A 20,687-nucleotide genomic window follows, 5' to 3' on the forward strand; every position below is an offset into this window, starting at 1 on the left:
CGGGTATCCATGGGTAACCGTCACGGGTATCCATGGGTAACCGTCACGGGTATCCATGGATAACCGTCAGGTATCCATGGGTAACCGTCACGTGAAAACTGGATAACAAAAAGGATAATAAAAGGACATCATCTGCGCGCATAGTCATTTTTTGTCTGCTATTCAAAGAGTAAACATGTATGCGTGTAACATCTGCTCCAAGGGTTTTGCATATAAAAGCGGGCTTAGTCGCCACTCTAACAAGCATAAATTGTCGCGGACCGAGATCGATCGCGTGTTATTGCAAATATAGGAAGGTAAATATAAAAAAAAAATCGAGAACGCGAGATCAACAGGAGATGACAGCATTGACAGGGGAGAGGATAGTTGTCGAATTTTGGTTGTCACACCGCATTTTTTTTTGCAATTAATTGGGAAGAAAGCGTAAAAGAAGAGCGGGAATTAGTTGGAAATCGTGAACTGCATCGTGTGGAAATCGAGACTAATGACCAAGAGACTCTATCGCGCGATACCGGGTGCAAAAACTTACCACGAGTCCTCTTGCAAACAAGTAGGTATTAAGACATTGTGTACTTACCTGTAATATACATCTTGTGGAGACTTGTGTCTTTTCCTGGGAGAAAGCTTGTCAATTCTGAACTTATACCATCATCAGTGGTTCCTAATAGTAGTGGGTTTTGTCAAAAAACTAATAGTACGATAGCAATAGTTAGTGAAGAAAGACTTTTGATAGAGCTAGAGATTTGTAAGCAGTGCATGAATAGAACTATAGACGAAATAAACAGTAAGTCGTAAAGCAATAATCTCGTTAGGTAAAAGTTATATACAGGGTGATACAGTTTACCCGAATTCTAAGACAATCTCAATTGTGCATTATATTATGACCTCAAGGGAATACGTAGGCGCTTGTGCGCCCCGCCCAGCGATGGATGTAGAGGAAGAGAGACTCCAGGAGTCTCTCACTTCTACAGAATCCCTTGAAGGCGTTTTCAGTCAGTCGGATGGACATCCTGGAAGCAATATTGACAGTTCTCGGCCAGATTTGACTAGAGAACGACTTCAACTGGAATTGAGATTTTCAACTGATGGAGACTTAGTAGTAAACCCGGTTAGTAGCGCCGGAGGGTCCCCCGGCGCCTCAGCGACGATCAGGCATGCACATGAAGTCGCGCAGGCGCGCGGGCGAGAACAAAATCTACCACTTTCCCCTGCGACACATGTAACTGTTTCAGTTTCTTTTTTTTTTTGTTTACAGAAATGCGGTGCAATAGAAGAGGCAGAATGCCTTGTTGCAACCATTACAAAACTTTAAGTACGTTGCTAATCACCCTGTACATTTCACCAGATTCAAAACTTACCTTGGCTAGACTTTATAACTAATTTAGAGCTGAGAACATCTTTTTCAGGTGGGGTAGGTCTGCATTTACGATAGGCAATATCCAGACAAAAAAATATTCTTATTAGGGTGGGCGCCACCTAGCTTCATTAATTAACTAGTAATTAAAAAAACTAGGAATTGTTTTTTATATTTGTTTAATCAACAAAACAAATCGAAAGATCGGTTACATATCAAAATATGGGTCGCCAATGAAAATATAGTCACAAAGATAAATATCACACAGTATATGTAAACCTATACCTAAAACATATATCCGAGCTCGGAGCACAGCTACTTACTTAACTANGTTGTCTTCAGACATTATCCTCGACGCGATAGCCTTATCGTTGCCTTCAGGCATCGAGTTTTTTACATCTACTGCAGCTCAGTGTAGATACTGAGAATTTTTTGCTGCGGATAGAGATAGACTCAAGAGAAGAATTGAAACGACTTCCAAAATTCTCAAGACATTATTAGATAAACTTGAAAAAATTCGCTAATTAAAATCAGAAATAACACACTACGATAACCAGTGTAAAATGGTTAAACAGTTTTAAAAGATGAACATTCAAGACAAGTGGAATGATGTATTTACGAATCCTCATCGATTTTCCGCAACGAAGGATGGACCTTCCTATCCTACCTATCAAAATACATTACAATATTACATTTATTATATTTTAATGTGCATAATATATGTTTACTTGTCCCTGTTTGTTTTATTTCCTCTCTCCCTCTACCTTTCATGTATAAGAAAAACCTTACAGACCAGTGCTCTACCACTGAGCTAAAGAGGCTCATGCTAGGTTTACTAGCAAGCCTGCATATTAGGTTAGAATTTTTGCTAACACTACAGTTATAAAGGAAATAAAATATCAGGTTACAGTTTATGCTAAAAAACANTAAACAGGTTTCTGTAACATTTGCCGTTTGGTCACTAGCGACCGAGGCGTTACTGGTGGCCCACCCTGTATAAACTAAATAAAATCAATTCTGCTGATTGGCAATATTAATAAGAAGAATAAAAGTGATATTACTATAATACCAATAGCATACATGAAGTAAAAAATTAATTTTATATTTTAATAAATATAAGCACAATCTGACAAATTTTCCTAAGTACAAGGACAACTGTTGATAAAAATTTATCATTCTGATAATATACAGGCTATCTCAAGAGTAAATGTACTATAAAATCAAAATAACTCATTTTATTACATATTGTATAAACAAATCTGATTTAAATCGAAAATTTCACCATGGTGCTGTCCATGGAACGATGGGTAGGTAAAGTGGCCGTAGTCACAGGGGCTAGTTCAGGTATTGGAGCTGCTATTGCAGAGGCTTTGGTCGAACGGGGTCTAAAAGTAAGTGAATTTTTCATAATTATGTAATTAAATAGATAAGCTAAAGACAAATGTAATTACACGAAAAATGACGCAATTGTTAACTTAATTTTCCTAAACAAAAGCAAAAGTTACCGTTTAAAATGCACATAAAATCATTGGAATTATTGTAAGCAAGTAAAATTAATTGATGTTTATGCGGAATCGGAATAATGTTATAAAAGTGCATATACCAATGGCGTTTGTGGCAAGGACAATACACGTACTTAACCTTCAAAGATCACACTTAGGGTGGGCCACTTTATAGGTCACCTAGTGCGAATTGGGATTTTTGCCAATTTGATCCTTTGTCTTCTTTATTTGTTAATGAAAACAGCGTAATTTGTATCACAACTGGGGTAAAATTTTCCCAGAAATCGAATGATGTAATTAGGTTTGAAGAATATGAATTTTTTAATAAAAAATGCAATTGAAAAAAACATTTTTTTAAAAATTACTCTTTTTTAAATTCGTATATTTTTTTATAAATAGTGTCTAGAGAAAAAGTAGAAAATGAATTTTGAAGTTCAGTCTATATTTTTAAGAAAAAAATTCTAATACTGATAAAATGATATTATCGATTTTTGCCTGTATCTCGAATATAAGCATTTTTTGGCTCCTTTTCTGTAAATTGAAATTTGATTGATATTTTGCACTTTTTTGTATAAAAAATATTAATTTAAACAGTATTATCCATAAATATTGTCAAATACATATTATAATTAAACTATTAATGAAAAAAAATGTTTGATTAACAGGAACTAAATAATGTTCTAGTTTATTAGACACGTAAAATGAAGTGAAAAAAATCGGAAATTGGCATTTCAATTCACTATATTATAGATATAAATTTAGTTATACTTTTGCTCACACTAAAGTCCCACTAGTGCGAATTTACACTAGTGTGATCTTTGTGTGATACTATTTAGCAATATTTTGTTTTAAAAAAGTTATAAGATTTGTGCATTGATACAAAATTGAAACATTCACTTGTTTTTTAGGCAAAGGCAAACCGCAAACCTAACCTAATAATCCTAACATAATACGAATTGGAAACGAGACACGAGAAATAAATAATAAATAAATTCGAGCTGCTACGCGCGGTCTGCGCAAGTCACGAATATACATTTTTTCTAGACTTGTGTTATAAATATGTTACCACAATTTTTTTTCTGTTTATGTCTGTTTGTATAACAAAGGCAAATGAACTAACCCTTGCTATAATGATGGGGCTTGAGAGCAAAATTTAAGTAATGCCGAATGGAAGTTCCATAAGATAAACAAAAACAAAGGGTTGTTCGTCTGATATGTTTCCGAGATCGAAAGGGAATGTTTCGAGTAATGTTTCAAACTGTCTTCAATTGGAACGTTTCGGTTATGTTTCACTATAGACCAGGCAAGTTAGACAATAAATCAGAAATTTGTTTCTGATGAACCGATCGAGTTGCGGTTTTCGGCATTGTCTTCGGAAAAATATCAGGAAAAATGTCTATCTATTACACTTTGGGGCTGGATCGAAACTGCATTGCGGGTGCATAAAATGCATGTTGGAGTGCATCAATTTTCTAAAAATTGTAAAAATTGACTTAAAAGTTGTAGAAATTTGTGTGCACGGGTTTTCGAGGTCGGAGATTCCGAATCTGACCCTGAAAAATATGCCCGACGGCCCTGGGGCCCCGCAAGGGGGGGCTTCTGTAAAACATCAAATAGCTGAGTAATTGCCTTCTAAATTTCCACTCGGGGGTTTTTGAGGTCGGGGATTCCGAGTCAGACACTGAAAAAAGTACGCCCAACGCCCCTGGGACCCTCCAGGGGGGCAAGAGGGAGCCTTCTGTAAAACATCGAATAGACTTTTCTCATTCGTTCTTGCGCCAAATTTTTTTTGGAGTGAAAAGTGTTTTTGAAGGAATTGTTTCGTGGACAATAGTGAGATGTTCTATCGAATTAAATATAATCTTGGGCTGGATTTCCAGTCGAATTTAATTATCGTGTTTTTAATTGCAGAACAGGTGTTGTTCTCGCGCCACATTTTTTTTGTACCGAAGTTCTGGAAAGTGTTGTCAGAGTTTCAAGGAATGCTCTTGTGAATGTTTGTAAGGTGTAGTAATAAACGAAATATAACATACGGATGGATTCCCATTCGAATTGAATTATCGTGTTTTTTAAAATTACAGAACAGGTACCACTTTATGCACCCGCAATGCAGTTTCGATCCAGCCCCTAAGTGTAATAGATAGACTTTTTTCCTGATATTTTTTCGAAGACAATGCCGAAAACCGCAACTCGATCGGTTCATCAGAAAAAAAATTCCGTATTCTGGGTGATTTTAGTCTAACTTGCCTGGACTACTAAGTAAGTTTTCAAGTGCTACATTTCTGTAATGAAACAGCAACGTTTCTAGTTATTGTGTCAAATGTTTAGCAAAACAGCTCATTTGCAACGTTTCATTTACGTTTCGTGTTTAGTGGGAACAGTTGTACAATTGTGTAAATGTATAATATTTTTCCTTGTAGTAGCTAAAACCCATCCTCATTAATACGAAAGTCCAGTTTTCCCAATCTTTCCTTTATTTTTTTCAAATTTTTCTGGGATAAAAATAGTTTTTTCAGCGCTCAATCCTCCTGGAAATGTTAGACGTCTGCTCCAGCACATTTATACCCTTATTTAGATCAGGGGTTTCTAATAAACCCAATTTAATTGTTTTTATCAAATCTTTTATCTTAAAATCCACCGTCAGAAGTGAATCTTAATTTGGAGTCATCACTAATAGAAGTCAAAGATAAAAAATTGTGCCACTTTTTTTTAATAAGGATAATAACTCAAAGCTTAATTAATGAAATGTTATACAATTTTTTTAATAATATTTTTCAGAATTATCTGACTAACCGAGGAACGATCGATTTTACTCGGATCTTAAGTATCTAATGACGCTGTTCCCTAAAATTTTCTAAAATATTCATCTCAATGACAGTTTCACCAATTTGCCCTTTTAGGTTGCTGGACTAGCTAGAAGAAAAGACCGTCTCGACGCCTTGGCTCAAAAGCTTTCTAACAAGAAAGGCAAGTTGTACCCAGTTCAAACAGACATTACCAAAGAAGAGGACATAATAAATGCCTTCAAATGGATCAAAGAAAACCTAGGTCCCATTCACATTCTCGTAAACAATGCTGGAGTTCTTGGACAGACAAGTCTCGTGGATGGGAATATTGAAATTTGGGAAAACATCCTTGACGTCAACGTCCTCGGTCTATCCATAGCTACTAGAGAAGCTATAAGGGATATGAGAGCAAACAACGTAGACGGTCATATAATTCACATCAACAGCGTGGCGGGACACCAAGTGTCGCAGATTCCGAATATGAATTTTTATCCTGCCAGCAAATTTGCGGTTACGGCCTTGGCGGAAACGTTGAGACTGGAAATGCTCAATTTGAAGTTAAAAATAAAAATTACGGTACTGTTAAATTCGTTTTCTAAATCATTAACCATAATTGAAAAGTTACAAAAGCTCACTCATTGCAAAAAGAAATTATCATATTTTGTAAATACGTATTTAATGTTTCTATCTAGATGAGAATTTAGAAAATTTAAAAACTTAGTAACGTAGTATTGACACGTTTTACATTTGATCAATTTTGTTTTCAAAATCTAAAAATGGTATAAATATATCGTTTAAGAAATGGAATTATCTTGTGAAGAAGTTATTAGTTCATTATGGGAATTATCCACCTCAGTTTAAATCTTTGTAAAGGCTGTTATTAACAGCAGAACGTTGTTAAAAATGTGTAAATATTGTAACAGCAACTGGATCAAGTATAACCTATTATAGAGGATATTCAAATTTGAGTTCACTTTTCAATTCTTGAATAAAAACATAATTCATTCGAACCAACTAGGTACATACCTTTATTGAATATTAAAGTAGACATTTTGCGGTTTATAATGGAAAGGAATGGCAGATAATTGACTACCTCTTGCAGTTCTACAAGCTTCAGTCTTTTAGTAATATTTTCCACCACGTGTTCACATATTAGTGGTTCAATTTGAGTGATTTGCTCAATTATGTTTTCATTCAAATGTTTAATAGTTTGAGGATTGTCAGCATAAATTTTACTCTTCCAAAAAACCCATAAAAAGAAGTCGCTTGATAGATCGCATGATCTTATGGTCTCTTCGAGAAATTATTCTATTACCAAATTTCAGTTTCAAAAGATCGACTATTTCCGTTTCTGCATGATATGCTGCACCGTCCTGTTGAAACCACATATTCTGTACATTAATACTCATAAAAAGTTATTAATCATCGTTCGATATCTAGCACCATTCACAGTAACAACGTTTCCAGCTTTAGGTTCTCGTAGGTTTTTTCACCCTACGACAATTTTATTTGTTTACGTATCCATCAATTTCAAAATGAGCTTCATCACTAAAGATGGCTTTGTTAAAAAATCATCATTTCCTTCTTTGACTGCAAGAGCCCAATTAACAAATGTAGACGTAATCCATGTTCAGTTGGCAATAATTCTTGTGACAATTGTATTTTGTAAGCCTTTAAGTGAAGATCCTTCTGCAAAATATTGAATCAAGTGGTGTGTTCAATGGCTAATTGCTGTGAACGATGACGAATTGATGTCTTTAGGTTCTGCAATAGCACTGTAATTGACAGCTGCAATACTTTCTTGTGAACGACCACTTCGACTGTAAATTTTACTTCTTTGATCTTGAATTGAACCAGTCCCTTCAAATTTATTCACAATATTTCGAATGGTGCTGTTTGCTGGACAAGTTGTTTTTCCATATTTTGTAGGACATTTTCTTCCAACTTCTGCATAATTTTCACCAAATTTAAAAAAATCTTTTACAATAAAGACGCGTTTTTCAATCGTTTACTTCATCATATTTATTAACCGCCATGTCTCTACTCTTTAAAATTAAATTTAAAAAGTTAACTCAAATTTATTTCAATTACAAAATGTGTTGTCTAAATAAGAGCAAAACAAAAACACAACAAACAAAAAGTTTTAAAGTTTTTTTTTATCAAAATTTAAATAAACAATTAACATCACTTTGCTCTATGAACATAGGCGCAGAAAGCCACCGTTTATGAGATACAGGGCGTTGAAATTATCAAAAATAAAACAATTTTTTAAATATCTGGAATTGGTACACATTTTACATTATCATAACAAATATGTCGAGCTCAACTTTCAAGTAACACGAACAAGTAAAGTTATAAGAAAAACAAATAAATTAAATCAATTGCTCGAAGTGTCCATCTCTAAACTAAATGCACATTTGGAATCTTTTGGTTATAGAATTCACAGCAGCTCTGATTAAAACTGGATTTTGCTTCAAATTAGCGCAGGCCTCATTTAGCCTTTGCACTAGCTGGTCTCTATTTGCTATAGGAACGGCATAAACGTCATTTCTCTAGGTTACCCCCCAAATAAAATAATCTAAAATATTTAGATCCGGTGATCTAGGCAGCCAAAGTATGGGGCTATTCCGACCAATCCATCTGTTTTGGTAGTTGTTTGTCCAGCCATTCACGAACTACCTGGCCAGAATGTGCTGACGCCCCGTTTATTTGGAACCAGATTCCGATTCGTTGGTCCGAAGGTATGTCCTCCATTAACTGTAAGAAGCTATTGTCCAAAAAATTTAAAATCAGATTGGAATTTAGTCTAGGTGGCAAGATGTTTACTTGGATAATATGTCTCATAACTCGTAAACCATTAACTTTTCGACAAACTTAAAAATGTTTTTCCATCCGGAATGTTTCAGATCGTTATAAAATGTATTCATATTACCAATTAATTCAGTGGCGTAGAAGTTTTACTTTAAATAGGGAAACAATATCCTCGTTTCTCCGCCACTGGTTTTTGAATTTTGACTGTATGCATACAGAACTAGAAGAATTATTAAAAAGAAAATGTGTATCAAATTTGGATAAATTTGATGAAGTGATTTTCCAGATATTTAAAAAAATTGTTTTATTTTCGTTAATTTCAACGCCCTGTATCTCATAAACGGTGGCGTTTTGCGCCTATGTTCATAGAGCATATTGATGATAATTTTTGCTGTTTAGTACTTTCCCGAAGTTTGTCTATTAAAATCTGGACCATCCTGTATATGAATGATGCTAACGTTATCATTGGACATTTACCTTTTGAAAAAGTTGCTTTTTGTAATTTCCTCCTATAAGGAAACCCTCCGCAGTCAAAATCAACACATTAAAATGAGTCCACACTAAAATCAATTCTTGATTACAACTAAGTATAAATGTATTTGTTGTCTGACAGCAGAAGTCCCCTTATTCACAAATGAGTAATTTTAAAAAATAAATGGAGTGATTTTTATACAGCATGTTCTCATTTTCACATATTTTGGTCTCTCTAGCAAAAAATTATTAAAATTTTTATTTCAATCCCACAATTTTCGTCTTCTGAACTTTTTTGACGTTTCGTTGTAATATAAAACGAAAAATTTTTTGGTTAGGCAAAACTATTTAAAAATATTATTAATATATCTATTTTAAACCATCTTCCGTTACAGTTAAAAAATAATATAAAATTGGGATTACTAAAACAATAATTTCGTACTTAAATAACGTAACATTTAATACCTTTGCATGAGAAATCATATTTTTTAGAGTGTAAGCCCTGGGCCTGTGGATACGGAAATCTTACCAGCTTCTATGAAGAGCAAGTATGATAGACTTATCGCAGAAAAACAAATAATTGAACCTGAAAATATTGCTGACGCAGTTGTGTACGCTTTATCAACCCCTCCCCACGTACAGGTAGCATTTGTTTTCTTATTTTTTATCACTTTAAGCAATAAACTACCATATTTCTTCTTTTAAAACCCGCAATGTATGTACAGGGTGTAGCATTTGTTGTTAGCAGACACCACTGATTGACAATTCATAAATTTTTTTTTTTCAGATTCAAGAACTCACTGTAAGATCAGTTGACGAATCTTTTAGGAATGAAAAATAAATATAAACAAGTCGCAAATGTTACATTGAAAGTAATAAAAGTATGTTGTAATATATTGTCACTTATTTTTTTAAAGTCTAAGAGGTCCTAAAGCATGAAACAGCAGTCAACTTATAACTACACCTTCTCCAGATGTAGATGCATTTCAGAAAACTTTACTTTCGCCATTTTAAATTTGCTGGGGCCTAAATACAAGGTGGTCTAGTTTCCGATGCGGAAACTTCAGGGGCCGATAGAGATTCAAAAAATAATATGAGTTTGATGAGTAAATTATATTCGAAAAATGCTTCATTTTGTAGACGTTAACTACCATCTATTATTTTATGTAAAAGCAGTGGCGTACCAATTTATTCTTTAGAAATATCTAGTAACGTGCTAGTACGGACGCCACTGGCAAAATAAAATAATATTTTTAATTACAAAACGTGCTCCCTCGATGGTAGTTAACATCTACAAAAACAAATTCATTGAAATATCTTTAGCCGTTTGACAACAATTAATAAATTTGATTTTTTTAAGCCAGTCTTGAATATTTTGTATTTCCTTAACGAAATTGGACCACCCTGTATACAGAATTAAAATTTCGCTTTTCTCAAAAATATGTTTGTCCATCATCCTCGCTATAACTTGTTGAACCCGAAAAACCAATGCTACACCTGCACAATCTGCGGGATGGGAAAAGCAATAAAACATAAAACATAAAACACACCACAGAAATGAGACAACCCCCAAATCCAAAAGCCAAAGGCTTGTGCGGAAGGGGGCTACACTTGAAAAAACGCGGACAAACACCCATTATCCATCGACATTGCCAGTGCCGACACCGGGGATCGAACCCGGACCAGAGTAGGAAGCCTAGCCGAGAAATGCTTGCCACCGCACTCTCGACCGACTGCGCTACCGTGGCGATTCTTTAACAAATTAATTCCGCCATTTTTATGTCATCACATCCCAAATTTAGATTGTACCGACTCTTCAAATATGTATTTTAAGAACGTTTACAGAAATACAGAAATAAAACAGAATAGCAACATGATGCCAGGCGTAGGCTAATAGTACAGTCAAGATATTCAAGGTCAAAGGTCACAAAACTAATTTTTTTGTAAATATCTTGTTTCCTTTGCTCTAAATGACATTTGGGAAATACCAACATACATTTGTTGTTAATGTTTGGGCTGGTATTGTAGGAAATTATTCCATTGGACCTTACATATTGTCTCAATTTTTGCAAAATAATCTTTTTGAATACCCCAACTGACACAGTAAATGTGGTATATGCACGACGGAGCTCCTGCTCATTTTACCTTGACTGACCTTCAGTGGTTTAACGTACATTTCCCGGATGGTTGGATAGGGAAAGCGCATGATGCACCCATACATTGGTCACCGAGATCTCCCGATTTAAATCCACTTGACTTTTATTTATGGGGTCGCATGAATTTTTTAGTAATTGTTATACTAATTACATATGTGTAATGGGCAAGGAGAAATAATTTATATTTTTGCTCGAAAACTGTTAAGTTTACGAAAAAATGAGAAGGGTGAAAAAGTTTCTAAATGAAATGTAATATTGAAAGTTATTTTTCTTGTTGGAATCAGCGAATATAGAAAAAAGTTCTGAGGGAAATAAAACCAAGGGGTGCTAATTTCTTTCATTCAAAGACATAAACCAGAAAAAAAGACTACCAAAAAATATCATTCAACTAGTTGTTAACGTGTACGAAAATTCAAAGTTCTAAGTTTAACCGTTTTAGCGAAAAAAATAAAAGCTAATTTTTTCGGTCATTTTGTGATTCGAATATTTTCTCAGTGGGACTCAAATCGAAAAAATGTATAGGAAGTACCCCCCTTAAAATTAATTTCTAAACACGTTTTTAAAATATTTGCACCCCATCATGAAACACCCTGCATAAGGTGTCCACTATTAGTCATTGACATTTTGGGAAACAATTCTAGTTCTTTAAAAAATAACTCTAAATGTAGATTTAGAATGTAGAAAATTAAGTAAGCCTTAACAGAAACATTCTGTGTAGGTAAGTTGCGTTTTTCGTGTAATATAAAAAAATATTTCGTTAAGAAAGTACTTGCATTATTTTTCAAGTTCGCGATATAATATAGGCAAAGTTACAATACAGGTAATTATGCAATTATATCTATTTTTAAATTCAGAATACTCAAAATATATGAAGAAGAGCGACGACATAAGTTTAAGTATTTGAAATATATACTGCAAGTCACTGATGCGGTGCCTTTGAAAGACTACTGAGGTTAATCAGATCGTTTGTGTATTTTTTAGATAAAATCAGTTACTCGAATATACGATTAAAGTAGCGATAAAATAGTGTAATGAAAAAATGCAAAATATGGCTATGGCCAAAAACCACCTCTATTTTTCGTTTCGGGCGTCAACGATGAACTCTATATTCCTCACCCTCTCCCCCGTTTTTGAGGGTTTTGATCACGAACCCTCCCAACCCCCTAGAGCGGACCAAAACTACTTCCAATCTGATTTTATGGAAAATTGTTTATACCTATTATTCCCTTTAGCAGTTACAGGATTTTTCAAAGGTTGTATGATATTGTCACCCCTATATTCGTGATCAGCACCCTCGAAGATAGAAAGTTACCTTGCTGGATTCTATTAAATCAGATTGGGGATAGTTCGAGGGAGTTATGAGGAACTTTCGACATTATTTCACTACACTGTATATCATTGCGAATTGTAGAATTTTATGTACGAATTGTTGGAAATATAACATTTGAGGACAACGATGTTTTAAATAGTTAAGATGATGTGGACCATTTTATGGTTACAATTTTTATTTCACTATAATTATAAAATATAAAAATACAAAAGTTAATAACATAAAAGTGTAATTGTTAGTTATTACTGACATTAGACCTAAAAATTAATCACGAGTTGAAAAAAAATCCACTTCAGGTATGTATACACTACATTTTAACGCTTCGTATATGTCAGACCTTAATAATTATACCCACCTTGACAGTGGAGTATAAAATTGCTGCATCGTCATTATTACACAATATTTCACGAGTTTATAGATGTGTATCAAAGATATTTGTGGAATGGCGAAACGGGCGGTGACTATGTCTTACTTTATCGCTCTCACGTAACGGCAGATGGACCATCGGTACTTTCCGAACCTGTAGGTATTGAATTTTCGAAAGCGAGAGAATTGGCTTAATAAATTTGGAGGCAGGGCATTGCTAATACAATGCGAAACATCGCCTTAATGTTAGAAATGTTGTCATCACCGTTCTTGGTGGTGAAAATTCCAAATATTTGGAATTATTTAATTTTCGAGGCTTAAAACATACATAGGTATTGAATTTTCGAAACCGAGAGAGTTGGCTAACTGAATTTGGAGACAGGGCATTGCTAATACAATGTATTCACCACCACATTTGGAATTATTTAATGTTCTTGTTAGAGTTTAAAATATTACTAAGAATGTATGCGTTGTTTATGAGACATCCATCAATAAGCTTTGACATTCGCTTACTTTGAGAAAAGTCACTTATTTTATACACCGTAATATTATTTTTAGAAAATAAAATTGTACATTAGATATTGAAGCCCGAATGGTAAAAATCCTAACCTTAAAAAAATTTGAACTTAAATGTAATAGGAATGTAGCATAACTAGCGCCCTCTATGAAATATCCAAAAAATAATTAGACCAGCGTATTTGTCATCCTTAAAATCCCTTGAATACCAAATTTCATAAAAATATTTCGCACCGTTTGGAAATTTTCGTAAAAATTCTATTTTAAAAATTTATTTTGTCGCTCTGTATCTCGAAAACAAGAGGAGATAGACATATAGTTCGTAAAACAAAAAAATTTTTGTTTTTTGTCTTACTATCACCCCCTGTATTTACAAGAGGTCTTTCTGAAACAGCCTGTATACAGGAATATAATTTTTTATGTTGACGTAGTGACTTCGCTGATGCTAATATTTCTTCCTTTAAACTATTTTAAACTTGATTCCTGTTATGAGTACTAAAAATAAAAATTAGACTGTTATGGACTTTTTTCGATTTATAAATGTTATAAGCATGTCTAGGTAAAAAATTAAATACAAATAGTTAATGAATGAAATAAAGTATTATTTACATTGTTTCCTCAATTGATTTTCCAATCTAAAATAAACCACTCATTTCCATCAATTTTGCTTAGAGTTTAATGTTTGGCCAAACATTTTATTACACCCTGTATAATAATCACTGCACTCCGTACTATGGTATTCTAAACAAACAAAAACTTACTGCATGTGAATAACGCAAATTGTGTATATAAATAAAAAGTCACCACATACAGAAAAAAATGCAACGAAGTGGGGTATCTCTCGCATAGAAAGCTTAAAATGCGAGCAACTGAGGAGCTCGATTAGTTTTCTTGTTAGTTCCGGTGAGTCTCCCAGAAGTGCAAAAACTAAACTAAGGTACTCCCACATTTTTTTAATTATTAGTTTGGTTACTTTAAGTTTGCTTTAAAATATTAATAAACGAATTCAAACCAAATCTAAAATCGTTAACAAAAATTCTCATAAGATAAAGTCATATATGGTACCAATATATGGGTATACCAATATATGGGTAATAATTGTTAAAATATTTTTTTTTTTTCAAATAATTATTGATCACTAGTTTGTCTATGACTTTATCTATTTATCTCTGATGATAAACTTGAGGAAATTTTTAAACTTGATTTGAAATATCTATAGAAATTTTCTTTTGACCAGTCGAAACACGTGAGGATTTTTAGAATTGCATTACCAATAAATGTAATATTCATTTTACGATTATTTAAAATACATTAAAAAAACATACATTTCATGAATAGCTCTTGCAACTTTGTAGATAGGTAAGTTTGGTTAAATTACATACAATAAACTGGTTGTTGTACGGAACACCCTGTACATTTTTTATAATTAAAAAAATTCGCAGGTTTAATTTTAATATTTGAGGCAGGTAGGCAGGAATATAATTTTTTTATTAATTTGTTTCTGAACAAAAATTAGCAATGGTATTGTCCATGGATAGATGGGTTGGTAAAGTGGCCGTAGTCACCGGTGCCAGTTCCGGTATTGGGGCCGCTATTGCAGAGGCGCTGGTTGAGCAAGGGCTTAAGGTAAGTAGATATTGTCAATGTTGCCAACAGAAAAGATTTTTTACGAATGCATAGCAACGTAATTATTAATATGGTAGTAATATACGGAATAAACTATTTGCGATATAAAAATTAATTCAATCAAGGAAAATTTCTTGAGTTGATACTATTCACTGTATCCAAAGTTAAGTATGTATATTGCAATTATCTAATTGATGTTGATCGATTTTCATTATTAACAAATTTTATTTTAGATTTTAGCTTATTATAGATAATATGAATTTAATATAATAAAAATCGTTTTTATTCGTACTCATGTACCTATTTTCAAAGTATTTCAATTTATCTCTAATATTATTAAAACATAGCTCATTTTGTTCAAGTGCATGCAAGGACGTCGTCAAGGGAGGCGACCAAAAAATTTTTGGACACTTGAAATGAATAAAATCGTTATTACTCGTTTTACCATGAAAGTACAACTCTTAAGAAAAAAAATGAGCACTGATTTGTTTGTCTACGACTATTCGTCGGACAAGAAGAGCCGATTTTCGAGATGACCTTTTTTTTTCGAAAAATCGATATAACTCGAAAAATGTTTAATATTTTTTTAATTTTAAAAAGGGCACTTTTTTGCTTGCCGAGGGCTATATTTACAGCAAGTAACAAGTTTCAAAACTTTAATTTGCAAGAGATACAGCAAAAAAAGTCGATTTTTGACGATTTTTTTTAATAGCTACAACTTTCTTATTTAACTTTTATCGATTGGAGTTCAAGTTTTTTTAATTAGCGAAAAATCGTTTTTTTACTTTTATGATTTTTTTAGGTTAACTAAGCCGTTTATGCGCCACAGGAAAAAATATTAACTTTCTTAGAATTCTTTTTTTCCTATATCACCATATTTTTTGTTTCCAGGTGGTATTTTTTGTAAACTCTTCTACCTATTATTAGACTATAAAGTTATATATGTATGTAACGTACCAATTTATATATATTTTATAATTTCCGTTGAAATTCTTAATTATTTTAGATATTTATATTTTATCTTACGTTTTTCTTGTATTAAAAAGGTTTTATTAAAAATATTTCTTAAAAAAATTAATTCGCTGTACCTATTTCTACCTATAATTTATATTTCTCCCATCCTCTCTCTCATCTTGCACCCCCCTAGCCCATTGGCTGGCGACGCCCTCGTGTGCACGTGGTTTTTGTCTAGATTTATTTTCCTGGGTATTAAATTTTGTAATTTTTGTTGACGTTTCTCGTTTTGTTAAATTTCTCTGGTCCTATATGCTCCAGTACAATATGAAATGTATATAACTTATATTGAAAACTTATCAACTTATTTTTAATTTGTAAAAATTTTTGTATTTTCGCAGAACACAAATATTTACATGGGACTTTAAATAAATTGCCTTAAATATTCAATTGTGCAATTTTCAACGCTTTTGGCGTAATTGAATATTATTTTCCAAATAATTCATATTTTCTTTTTAAAGTTTAGTTTAAATATTGTTGAAGAAAATTCTCCAGTTTCCACAAGAAAAATTGGCTTCTCAAAGCCGACAAGGTAATGTGTCATAGTCTATAGCATTGCGAATGACAGGATATTACTTTGTGGGGTTTCACATTATGCCACGAAGATTATCTCAGTTCTTTTTTTAACAATTTAAACAACCTATTAATGAAGTTCCATTAGAAAAGGCAAAATATGTGGTTTATGTACGATTGTTCCCTAACACACTACTCTTTGATTGTACACCATCAAAATATTCCCAGAATCTGCACAGGTCGTGGCCAAAATTCACCAATTACTTGGCCACCACGCTCTCCTGATCTTAATCTTTGCGATATTTACCTTTAGAGTCACCTTAAAGGCCTAGTTTATTCTGCTCCAGCAAATAATTTGGAAAACCTCGAAATTTGGCTCAAACAATATACAGGGTGTCATAGAATAACGTGTACAACGGAAGACCACATATTCCTGAATTCAAAATAGGCAGGCAGATGGACACAAAGTTCGTGAAAATTTTTTGAATTTTGTAAATAACACTGAAATTACAGTCAACCTACAAAACCAGAGCCTACTAGTAGCACTTTGTTAAGTATTGTAATTGGGGTGGCAAGTTGTAGGTACACATTAAAAAAAATTTTTTTTGTATCCAAACGGCTCATTTAATCAAAATTCTACAAGCGACCCAAAAACTTCCAAATGGTATCACCATACATCAATTTTGTAGGAGTTGTAAGTTTTAAAAAATACTGTATAACACCAAAATATGTAGATTGAAAGCTAAAGTCCACACCCCAAAAATAATCAAAATAGAATAATATTTAATGGAGTTATTTACAAAATTTAAGAACTTTGAGGCCATCTAGCGGCATAGCGAAGCGTTTTGGGATACAGGTGAATCTAAATCTGCCTATTTTGAGTCCACGAATCTGTGGTCTTCCATTGTACACGTTATTCTGGGACACCCTGTATTTTGACCTCTAGTTTTCACCTATAAGTTTTTAAGATTGTTTAAAATATTCTTAATGAAATACCCTGTATAAATTATCAGGAAACGTCATTATGTAATGTTATTCAGTAGATTTATCGTATAATTACAACTATAGGATTATTTTTAATGAAAAAATAAAACATTTCTCAAATTGACTTAATTTTTGGGGATAAAGGAAATCTTTCAACTTCTATTTTTTAGGTGGCTGGACTAGCCCGAAGAAAAGATCGCCTGGAAGCTTTAGCTCAAAAACTTTCCAACAAAAAGGGCAAATTTTACCCCCTTAAGTCAGACTTAACAAAAGAAGAATACATTTTAAACACTTTCAAGTGGATCAAGGAGAACTTAGGCACGATTCATATTCTCGTGAACAACGCTGGCTATCTCGGAAAAACCACTCTAATTGACGGAGACAGCGATGTTTGGAGGAACACATTTGAAGTTAACGTCCTGGGTTTGTGTATAGCTACGAGGGAAGCCATAAGGGATATGAGAGCCAACGACATTGACGGGCACATAATCCACATCAACAGCATCGTGGGGCATCAAGTGATAAATTTTCGAGAATTTAACGTGTACATTTCGAGTAAACATGCAGTGACAGCCCTAGCAGAAACGCTGAGGTTGGAACTGGTAGAATTGAAGTCGAAAATAAAAATTACGGTAAAATTGCCAATACGTCCAGTAATATTTAAACAATTAGATGGATAGCTGTAAATTAACCGCGATAGATTATGTATATCCAATTCGTAAAATATTTGGAACGGTCCATGACATTATAGAGAATCTCTGTGACGTCACACCACTAGACAGGTTCGATCCCACGACTCAATATCGACGCGTTACTACGAAAACATACATACCTAATACGGACTCTAAGGAGACTCGGTAGCCGCTTGCTTGCGTAGACTTTGGAAATTTAATGCAGGTATGCGACACTTTTATTACCGGTACTTTATGATCTGCTGGATATCGATGCGACGGACGGAGAGCAGATGATATGCATGTGCACGTTTTCGCGGTTCCCCTAGTACACATGTTTATCGTACATATCATTCAACTTTATACATTATATTTATATTCTGGTTATTACGTTAACTCTATTAATGAAATTTTATGAATAAATGATGTTTTTCTACAAATTGTTGCATCTTGTTCTTATTTGAAAAGCAACGATTGTAAAAACCGTATTTCACAAAAAAAAAAGTGAAAAATTTTTGATATTTTTAATTATGCATTTAAAAATACAAAGCTGTGTGTAAAAATCAAGACTTCGTTTGAATGCAAATTAAGAACAATTGCCAAGACAATCCAGGTATAGCTGCTCTACACGGGCATATTGTCCAGATAACGATTCGGACCCCGGATTTTAACTTTACAAAAAAATCGATATTTTATTAAAATTTGTAACGTTTCCTTTTTAATTGGGCTTGATGTTTATATCTGTTTAGTTTTGTCTGCTTCCATAACTAGAGATATCTGTGATGTATGTGAAACAAAGTCAAGTATGCTTAGACGTTAACGAGTGGTATGACGTCACAGGATGGCTTCCTTGCGTTTTCCCGCGTTCCATTTTATTTATTTTGAGGCAGAAATTGTTGAAAAAATTCTGATCCTTTGCGCTTTAACTAAGTACTTTCTGAATATGCATTGAAAAAATAGGTTAAATGATCTCATTCCACCATTATTAATTAAAAGAAGATATCATTTCACACGAGCTGTCAAAAATAGTGTAATGACTTCGAAAGCGATAATACTCATGTGAAAGTAAAGAGAATGAACAAACCTTAACACTGTCGTAAGGGTAAGTTAAGAAATAGTTAAGAAAATGTATTTTTATTGAAATTTTTCAAACCAATATTAAAATTTACATAAAATTCGATGGTTTTGAATTAATAACATAGAATTCGGAACTTCTATAACTTATTTTTGAAAGTAAATCCATCATAACTTCTGTTGTTTTTTAAAGAATAAGTATGAGAAGCTTTCAAATTAGTTGTACCTACTATTTTTAACACCCTGTACAATTATAAAAATCTGTCATGCACAGGTTCACATTTTTTTATATGACATATATTTACATTAACTATCAGTGATTTATCTAATGATACCCTAAGGATATGGTAAATACGTTTTTTGTGGTCTTTAATTGACTTATCGTATAATTCTTGGTTACTTATTCCTTGAAGGATTAGTTTTGGGATATAGATTAAAATTTGTGTCACTTGTTTAATTTACAAAAGGAGTATATAATACCATCATAACATAGGTACCTTAAAGGGGGTGCTTTTTTCTTATTTTAACGAATGCAAACGAAACAGAGATTAAGAATTATAACAACTAAAATTTTTACACTTCCTGTTTGAAATTCAAGATTATTTTTCAGAGTATCAGTCCGGGACTTGTGGATACCGAAATTTTACCAAATTATATAACGAAGCACAAGAACCTTATTGAAGAAAAACAAATAATCGAACCAGAGAATATCGCTGATGCGGTTGTTTACGCATTGTCGACTTCTCCGCATGTGCAGGTAAGTTTTGTTCAGATTTTACTACACTGGCAAAACGAAATAATTGCTAGTAAAATCGCATTCTAAAAATCCCTTGTACCTCAAGTTTTATGCCAACATTCAAATTTGTGTGGAAATTATCCTTAACAAATAAAAAAAAATAACAAACTTTAACATCCTGTATATCGAAAACTAAGCGTTTGTCGACCCACGTTTATATTATATAAAAGTCTTATTTTGACCTCAAAAATACGCCCCTAAATTCTTTGTACTGAATTTTTAATCACCCTGTATATGATTTTTTGCGTTTTTTGACCAAAAAAGGCCAATACCTCAATGAAGATGCATTTTTTCGAAAATCAAGTTCATCAAAATAAAATTTCCTACAAAATTACTCCGATGAAAAATTTCGATTTTCCCAATAACTTGTCTGGTGTATTTTTTAAATGAAGTATAGATTATGTGAAAATTAATGTTTTGGAGCTAAAATAATGGTCAATTCATTTTTAAATAACAAAATTGGATTAGAGATAAGAAAATTACGGAAAATTTTGGAAAAGTTTTCAGGGTTTGAATATTTATGAGCATCAAATGTATCATTTCATAGGTTTTCAACGGTGTACAAGTACGAATTAATTAAGCGCTTTTTAATATTTTTCAGAAAAATCTGTTTTCTTTGAAATAATCGGCACGTATTTTAATTTGCAAACATCTTGTGAAAAGGATGGTATTTTGTATTTCCGTAATACTGACTATTAAAAAGTATGTAAAATTAAT

General features: G+C 33.0%; 2 protein-coding genes across 3 annotated transcripts; both read left to right on the forward strand.

Annotated features, from left to right (window-relative positions):
* The first annotated feature begins 2,562 nt into the window (after window positions 1–2,562).
* Window positions 2,563–9,818, forward strand: LOC108914637 (farnesol dehydrogenase-like). Of its 2 annotated transcripts, XM_018720484.2 has the most exons (4): window positions 2,573–2,745; window positions 5,757–6,218; window positions 9,417–9,566; window positions 9,712–9,818. In XM_018720484.2, exons 1-4 carry the CDS (start codon window positions 2,638–2,640, stop codon window positions 9,763–9,765), a joined length of 774 nt encoding a protein of 257 aa, XP_018576000.1. In that variant the 5' UTR covers window positions 2,573–2,637; the 3' UTR covers window positions 9,766–9,818. The 2 variants fall into 2 exon arrangements, with proteins under 2 accessions (XP_018576001.1, XP_018576000.1); XM_018720485.2 differs by lacking the exon at window positions 9,417–9,566 and having other exon boundaries at window positions 2,563–2,745.
* Window positions 9,819–14,125: 4,307 nt separating this feature from the next.
* On the forward strand, window positions 14,126–20,012 carry LOC108914635 (farnesol dehydrogenase-like). Its single transcript, XM_018720483.2, has 4 exons — window positions 14,126–14,229; window positions 14,809–14,918; window positions 17,600–18,061; window positions 19,785–20,012. The coding sequence occupies exons 2-4, from the start codon at window positions 14,811–14,813 to the stop codon at window positions 19,995–19,997; spliced, it is 783 nt and encodes a 260-aa protein (XP_018575999.1). The 5' UTR covers window positions 14,126–14,229; window positions 14,809–14,810; the 3' UTR covers window positions 19,998–20,012.
* The last annotated feature ends 675 nt before the right edge of the window (window positions 20,013–20,687 follow it).

This window comes from Anoplophora glabripennis, unplaced genomic scaffold (assembly GCF_000390285.2).
Source record: "Anoplophora glabripennis isolate ALB-LARVAE unplaced genomic scaffold, Agla_2.0 scaffold1335, whole genome shotgun sequence".
NCBI lineage: Eukaryota > Metazoa > Arthropoda > Insecta > Coleoptera > Cerambycidae > Anoplophora > Anoplophora glabripennis.

Coding starts and splice junctions, on each gene's coding strand:
- LOC108914635 (XM_018720483.2), top strand. CDS start 14,811: ATGGTATTGTCCATGGATAGATGGGTTGGTAAAGTGGCCGTAGTCACC. Junction 14,919..17,599: donor TGGTTGAGCAAGGGCTTAAG/GTAAGTAGATAT, acceptor TCTATTTTTTAG/GTGGCTGGACTAGCCCGAAG. Junction 18,062..19,784: donor AGTCGAAAATAAAAATTACG/GTAAAATTGCCA, acceptor ATTATTTTTCAG/AGTATCAGTCCGGGACTTGT.
- LOC108914637 (XM_018720484.2), top strand. CDS start 2,638: ATGGTGCTGTCCATGGAACGATGGGTAGGTAAAGTGGCCGTAGTCACA. Junction 2,746..5,756: donor TGGTCGAACGGGGTCTAAAA/GTAAGTGAATTT, acceptor TTGCCCTTTTAG/GTTGCTGGACTAGCTAGAAG. Junction 6,219..9,416: donor AGTTAAAAATAAAAATTACG/GTACTGTTAAAT, acceptor CATATTTTTTAG/AGTGTAAGCCCTGGGCCTGT.